The sequence below is a fragment of the Macaca thibetana genome, chromosome 12 (genome assembly GCF_024542745.1).
Source record: "Macaca thibetana thibetana isolate TM-01 chromosome 12, ASM2454274v1, whole genome shotgun sequence".
Lineage (NCBI taxonomy): Eukaryota > Metazoa > Chordata > Mammalia > Primates > Cercopithecidae > Macaca > Macaca thibetana.
In genome coordinates, this window is record NC_065589.1 from 83,538,308 (window position 1) to 83,546,658 (window position 8,351).

Sequence of the window (8,351 nt, forward strand, 5' to 3'; positions counted from 1 at the left end):
CATTATAAAGGAAAAGTAAGGACTTACTGAATCTGCTGTGTTTTGAACTCCCACAGAGAACTTTTGCTACTGTTAGTACAAATAAAATCATTCTTTAAAAAATGTCCTTTCAGGAAAAATATCTGAGTCTATTTTGTTTGTAATTTCTGCATCTTTAATCTATGCCTATACTTTTTTTTATTACCCTGTTTTTCTTGACTGTATATGGCAATACTAAAGTATCAGTGCACCTGAAACACAGGGAACTAATCGTGTTTACATATCTCAAACAACGTGTCTTGGACTCCCTGTTAGCACCTGTTCAGGTTTACAACTACCAGCTGTCAGTGTTCATGAACTCTATGATTACACAAAACAGGAATACTTGAGATACATAAACTTGAACAATATTATCATTAACTGATCATCGAATCCTTTTATAGTACATAAAATCATCATGCAGGGAAGAAGTTGTGGTCTGTCATTTTCATAATTTGGATTTTTATTTGTTCTCAGAATTGTTATAGATAAATGTCATTTTAGTAAAATACAACAAATTTATGTTACTCAGTATGAGTGAGCATTGTGATGTGTGTTAATTGCATGTGATACATTGTCAGTGTTTAAAAATTTGGATAAGATGTAAAATATTAGACTTTTAGAGGGATGCTGACACAAAAGATATCGAGTATAGTTTTATCACTACAGTAGCTTTGGGTCATCAAAATCAGCTTGATTGATCTTACTATTATAGTTATACAGAATTACTATTAAAGTTTTAGCTAGTTGAATTTCAAATAATACCCTTTTTGATACTTTAGATCAGAGTTTTTCATCCATAGCAACACAACTTAGTTTGGATAATTCTGTAGGGGGAAGACTGTTCTTGTCCATTTTAGGGTATTTAACAGCATCCCTGGCCTCTATCTCCACTGAATGCCATTAGCGCTCTTCCAGTTGTGACAACCAAAAATGTCACCCATATGTTCCCTGGTGGGAGAGATGGTGTGTCACAAAACCAAAATCATTGCTTTAGGCTACAGGAAAGATCTATAATGAATCAAATGATCTGTAGGCCCTTCATCTTTTGCACATATTTCTCCCTTGGTTCACAACATTTTTTTTTCACTACAGTGTTTTGTGTTAATTTGTTGTTGTAGTCATCTTTAACTAGTTAATTTTCTTTTTTCTTTTCTTTCCGTTTTTTTGTTTTGTTTTGTTTTTGTTTTTGTTTGAGACAGAGTCTCACTCTGTTGCTCAGACTGGAGTGCAGTGGTGCAACCTCGGCTCACTACAGTCTCCGCCTCTTGAGTTCCAGCAATTCTCCTGCCTCAGCCTCCGGAGTAGCTGGGATTACAGGCACCCACCACGTGGGTCTCGCTAATTTTTGTATTTTTAGTAGAGACAGGGTTTCACCACTTTGGCCAGGCTGGTCTCGAACTCCTGAACTCAAATGATCTGCCCACCTCGGCCTCCCAAAGCTCTGGAATTACAGGCGTGAACCACCGCTTTCAAAAGTTAACTTTTGAAATAAGGAATCTCAGCACTTTGGGAGGCGAAGACAGGCAGATAGTTTGAGCTCGAGTTCAAGATCAGCCTGGGCAACATGGCAAAAACCTGTCTTTACCAAAAAATGCAAAAAATTAGCCAAGCATGGTGACATGCACCTGTAGTCTCAGTTATTTGGGAGGCTGGGGTGGGAGGATCACTGGAGCCCAGGAGGTTGAGGCTGCAGTGAGCCATGATCATGACACTGCACTCCAGCCTGGGTGACAGAGTGAGATCTTGTCTCAAAAAAAAAAAAAAAATGACCAAGTTATACATTAGAAACTGTAATCTCTTGAATGGCCTTAAGTTAAAAGATGTACCTACTAGATATTCTTCCTTTGGTGAGTTATAGATGGGAAGTCATGTTATTATACTCTGTTTGTTTTGATCTTGTGATATCTAGGCTTGTTTTGAACATGAAGAATGGATTAGTTCATGATCATTTGGAACCCAAGATGAAAGTAGTATTCTTAACACAAAGGGTCAGAATGAGAGGCCGTTATAGAAGCATAGGTGTCAGACATGGATGCTCTGGCCCTAACAGAAATCTAGGAATAGATGGTTCTTGGATACCTGAACTGTTTTTATTTTAATGAATGTATTTTTCTTAAAAGATCTGAATGAATGAGTTTCTGCAGATTTTTATGTACTATGCTTGAATTATAAATAATAACTCATGTGATAACAGATACTATATTTTGTCAACAAAATGAATGTATTAATTTTTCATCTGTATTTGTATTATAGATGAAAAATCAGTTTATTTGGAAAATTTTAAGATAACATACCTTACCACATTGGTATCTATACAATTGTGAGACATTTATTTTAAATTCTTAACACATAATCTATCTGGCTAAAAAATATAATGCCATGGTAAGTATATATGTAATCTATAAATGGTATAAATCTTAAATATTCACTTCAACATGAATAATCTAGAACATCTTAAGGTTTCTTTTCTTGCCACGTATACACATGGGTAATTATATACATAGATGTTCCTTCATTAAAAACAATAGCTAACAAGTATTGAATGCTAGGTACCCTGCCCTTTACGTGCATTATCTCATTTAATCCTCTCAACTACATCTTCTTCAAATCACTTACGAGGAAATTGAGAACTGAGAGAAATTACATAATTTTTACAAGATCACAACTAATAAACTTCAGGCATAGTGTTTGAACCCAGATAATGTTTATTAGCAAATATCTCACCAACACAATGTAGTCTGTTCTTCATTCCTTCAAGGTGTAGGTTTTTATACTCTTTAACTTCAAAGCATTTTTTTTTTTTTAGTGCTTACTATATGGAAGACTTTGTGTTTTTTTGTTTGTTTTTTTACTTTTTATTTTGAAATAATTTTAGACTTAATAATAAAAAACACAGTTCACATATATTTTTCATCTAGCTTCTCTTAATGTTAATAACTTATATAACCAGAATACAATTATCAAGATTATAAACATCAGGAAATTAACATTGATAGAATGCTATTAAGTAAACTACAGACCTTATATAATTTTCACTAGTTTTGCCATTAATATCCTTTTCTTATTCTAAAATCCAACTTAGGATCCCACATCACATTTAGTTGTGGGATCCTAGGTCTCACACTAAGGAATTCGTAGTCTCCTTAGTCTCCAACCTATGGCAATTCCAGTCTTCTTTCTTTCTCTTTCTTTCTCTTTCTCTTTCTTTCTCTTTCTTTCTCTGTCTTGTCTCCCCTTCCCTTCCCTTCCCTTCCTTTCCCATGACACTTTCGATGAATACTGGTCAGTTATTTTGCATATCGTTTTTCAATTTGAGTTTGTGTGGTTTCTCATGGTTCAGCTGAGATTGTATATTTTTGGGAAGAATACCACAGAAGCGATGGACTCTTCTAAGGCATCAGAAAATACATGTTGATATTTTGTTATAGGTAATGTTGTTTCCCCACTGTGAAACTATTCTTTTCATCTTTTTCTTTAATGGATATTTTGGAGGAGATACTTTGAGACTATGCAAATGTCCTTTTTCTCCTCAAATTTTTACCCACTGCTTTTAGTTACCTTTGGTGCATATGTATTTTAAATCTTGTTCTTGGACTACTTCTTACAATATGGTAAGCCAATGATTGTTTTGTGGATTTTTCACAATTATACAGTTTCACAATTACAAAGGTATTGCCTTCTCAACTTTTAACTATCGAGTTGATGGCTAGGATTTCTTGTGCTTTAGCAGGGGATGATAGTAAATAAAACTGAAAGAATAATATTTAACTTAAAAAGAAAATTTGAAGAGCTAATCCTTGTAAATTCAGGCATAAGACAATCTTCATTCTAGAGTAGCAAAGGGTAGAGTGGATTTGTTAAATTTCTATAAAATGACAAAAGATTATGTATAAGATGAACTTGGAGTAGTTGACCCAATTTTTGATTATTAGAACTAAGAAATGCCTATTAAAAACAACAACTACTTAAGACTAGTGTGAGAGAATTAGTACTTTACATGCAAGAAGACTACTCAGCCACCTAAGAAATCTTAGGCTAAAAATAAATATCTAATATCAATATAGTTGAAAGAAAATAATACATTAATAATGTCTATAATAGAGCTTCTAAGGAAAATGGTTACATAAACATATGTTTTGTTGTTGTTGTTGTTGTTGTTGTTTTTGAGACAAAGTCTCACTCTGTCACCCAGGCTGGAGTGCACTGGCATGATCTCGGCTTACTGTAGCCTCGGCCTCCCAGGTTCACGCTATTCTCCTGCTTCAGCCTCCCAAGTAGCTGGAACTACAGGCGCCCGCCACCACGCCCCGCTAATTTTTTTCTATTTTTGGTAGAGACGGGGTTTCATCGTGTTAGACAGGATGTTCTTGATCTCCTGACCTCGTGATCTGCACACCTTAGGCTCGCAAAATGCTGGGATTACAGGCATGAGCCACCGCGCCTGGCCATAGGCATATGTTTTTAAGAAGTTAAGCCCATTTGTCAATTTTGGCTTTTGTTGCCATTGCTTTTGGTGTTTTAGACATGAAGTCCTTACCCATGCCTATGTCCTGAATGGTATTCCCTAGGTTTTCTTCTAGGGTTTTTATGGTATTAGGTCTAACATTTAAGTCTCTAATCCATCTCGAATTAATTTTCATATAAGGAGTAAGGAAAGGATCCAGTTTCAGCTTTCTGCTTATGGCTAGCCAATTTTCCCAGCACCATTTATTAAATACGGAATCCTTTCCCCATTTCTTGTTTTTGTCAAGTTTGTCAAAGATCAGATGGCTGTAGATGTGTGGTATTATTTCTGAGGGCTCTGTTCTGTTCTATTGGTCTATATCTCTGTTTTGGTACCAGTACCATGCTGTTTTGGTTACTGTAGTCTTGTAGTATAGTTTGAAGTCAAGTAGCATGCTTCTGCACAGCAAAAGAAACTACCATCAGAGTGAACAGGCAACCTACAGAATGGGAGAAAATTTTTGCAATCTACTCATCTGACAAAGGGCTAAATCCAGAACCTACAAAGAACTCAAACAAATTTACAAGAAAAAAACAACCCCATCAAAAAGTGGGCAAAGGATATGAACAGACATTTCTCTAAAGAAGACATTCATACAGCCAACAGACACATGAAAAAATGCTCATCATCACTGGCCATCAGAGAAATGCAAATCAAAACCACAATGAGATACCATCTCACACCAGTTACAATAGCAGTCATTAAAAAGTCAGGAAACAACAGGTGCTGGAGAGGATGTGGACAAATAGGAACACTTTTACACTGTTGGTGGGATTGTAAACTAGTTCAACCATTGTGGAAAACAGTATGGCGATTCCTCAAGGATCTAGAACTAGAAATACCATTTGACCCAGCCATCCCATTACTGGGGATATACCCAAAGGATTATAAATCATGCTGCTATAAAGACACATGCACACGTATGTTTATCGCGGCACTGTTCACAATAGCAAAGACTTGGAATCAACCCAAATGTCTATCAGTGACAGACTGGATTAAGAAAATGTGGCACATATACACCACAGAATACTATGCAGCCATAAAAAAGGATGAGTTCGTGTCCTTTGTAGGGACATGGGTGCAGCTGGAAACTTTCTCAGCAAACTTTCGCAAGAACAGAAAACCAAACACCGCATGTTCTCACTCATAGGTGGGAATTGAACAATGAGATCACTTGGACATGGGAAGGGGAACATCACACACCGGGGCCTATTATGGGGAGTGGGGAGGAGGGAGGGATGGCATTGGGAGTTATAACTGATGTAAATGACGAGTTGATGGGTGCAGCACACCAACATGGCATATGTATACATATGTAACACACCTGCACATTGTGCACATGTACCCTAGAACTTAAAGTATTAAAAAAAAAAAAAGAAGTTAAGCCCTTTCTTAAACGAGCAAAAAGAACCAGAAATAGAAGAAAAAAATTACATCTTTACTGAAACAAAAAAAAAGGCCCCAGCTTTGTACTACTAGCACTAGTTCTACTCTCATTGCCAGGTTTAAATTTTATTTTTAAGTAGTGCTGTAGCAAAGAATGTTGTATATATCACTTTACCTAATGATACTTTATTTCTCTGTGTGTGTGTGTGTTTGTGTCTCTGTGTGTGTGCGCGCGCATGCGCGTGCATTTGTGCATGTGCGTTTATTTTATTTAAATAAATATTCAGATTAATTCTTCAGGGAAAGTAATATCCATTAAGCAGTATACGAGACTGCTTCTTTTGCCTTCTTGATCTTCCTTGCTTTAGTCCTGAATCAGGTTTTATCAACAATAAGAAATACCTATACTTTATAGCATAATATCCTGTAAAAAAGATAATGACGATTTTATATTGAGCTCTTATATGTCAAGTACTCAGCTAAAGTGCTTATCTTATTATGTCACCAAATTATTTCTGCTGTGGAGTACAAAGGCAAACTTTTTAAAACCCTTTTCATCTTTTTTTTACATAATATATTTAAGTAGCAAGTAGAATTCTTGAAGACAATGAGGTTACCAGCTATAAAGAAAAAATAGCTTTTTCTTAAACTCTCTTCTAGGTAAAGAGTAAATATTTTTCTATTTGGTGAAATTGAACTTGGTAAAAATAATTTTTATGGGCTTTACCATCAGACAACCACATGTCTCAGAGTTCATTAGTTACTGTTGTTGACCCAAAACCTACCCTTTGTACATTAGTTGCATGCAGCCATCAGTAGCAACTATGCCTTTCCCATGATGAATGCTGATAAAAAGAAATATAAATTCTGTAAGAATATGGACAGACTCATCATAGCAGTACTGTAGTCTATGGAAGTGATTTACAGCAATACCAGAATATGAAGACAAGTTTTTGAATTCTGTATGATTGGAAAGCTCATTGAAATGGTCTTTCTAATGATGTTATATGTCGATTTAAGATTACCTTCCCCATATGTATCTATCTTATGAGAAAAATTATCTACATACTTTATGGATTCAATCAACAATTAGGCAAATGCTAGCCTTGCATTATTTTAATTAGTCAACATTTTAAAAATGAAATCCAACTATTTTTCTTAGTAAATCCACAGTTATTCTGTGAATTGCCTGTAGAATTCAGTACAGAAATCTTTCTGTAGTTAGATTATTTAAATGGTGAGAGTTTTCATGTGGCTGATTATAAATTCACTTATAGGCAAGCAGTATCTTTTTCCTTATTATAGATTATGTTCTCTTTAAAGCATCTGTGAATTTAATGACTTCCTTGCTTGAGTGTGGGAACAGTGCATGCAGAGTATTAAAATGAATATAAAATGCCCATTATAGTCCAAATGTTTAATATCAGCATTAGTTATTGCAGTAAAACCAATGCAAGGCTACATCCACAAAGCCCAAAAAATTAATAAAGATGATTAGAAGTGCTTTTGTCATTTTAAATGGGTCACAACTGAGGCCATTTTGAAATCATGGTTTAAACTTGCCTCCAGTTAAACTCTGAAATGTATTTACCTTTGTTGAGGTGTATGGGAGGTGTTCACTTTATTGGGGACTCCCAGGCCAGAGTCTTGGACACTTAAAACCTACAAGTATATTGCTATCTGTATTTAGAAGATAAGGGTGCAACCCATTCAAATGTGGTGGTATTTTTTTTTTAATTATTCATTAAGGTAACATAGGAATTCTGTTGCAAGTGAACAGATGTGAGGTGATTTGGGATGAATAAGATGAATATAACATGTTAATTGATGGTTGTGGCAACACGCATTTGTGTGAAATTACTATATTCGAACCACTATTAATTTGGGGGGTATAAGAAAACTCAAGAGGATTTGGTATACTTAAACTTATTCTATAAATTGGTATTTTAAATTATATTGTTTTTATCTACTCCATATTTTATCTTTCAAAAGACCATATATTTAGAAATTTATATTTTTAAAAGTATACAGAAAGTTTAAATATGTTGAATTATTTTGAAAAAATTTTTTATCTGATACTGAGAATTAACATTTTCCCCTCTCATAGATATGGAGTCTGGAGAACGGTTACCATCCTCAGCAGCCTCCTCTACTACACCAACTTCATCTTCGACACCTTCTGTGGCTTCAGTAGTTTCAAAAGGTGGCCTTTCCACTGGAGTTGCTTCACTTAGCTCTACAATCAACCCATGTGGTAAATACCCTTTTTAAACTCAGTTTTAGAATGCCATTCTTTAAATAATTTGCATAGTATTTTATTGAGCTCTGAATAAAATGTTCTCATGCCTTGCATTGACCTGTTGAATAAAGGCTAAGTGAAACACCTAGCCTTTTTGCTTTTTCAGGATTTTACAGTGGGAAAGCACTGGTTATTCTATGC

General features: G+C 35.1%; 1 protein-coding gene across 31 annotated transcripts in view; it reads left to right on the plus strand.

Moving 5' to 3' along the window:
- BAZ2B (bromodomain adjacent to zinc finger domain 2B) overlaps positions 1-8,351 on the plus strand; it is a 413,832-nt gene that overhangs the window by 229,717 nt on the left and 175,764 nt on the right. For all 31 annotated transcript variants that reach the window (XM_050752835.1, XM_050752834.1, XM_050752839.1 and 28 more), the window contains one exon: positions 8,019-8,165. In XM_050752835.1, coding sequence (XP_050608792.1) covers positions 8,021-8,165 — 145 coding nt within the window. In that variant the 5' untranslated portion in view covers positions 8,019-8,020. The remainder of the gene's footprint in view (positions 1-8,018; positions 8,166-8,351) is intronic.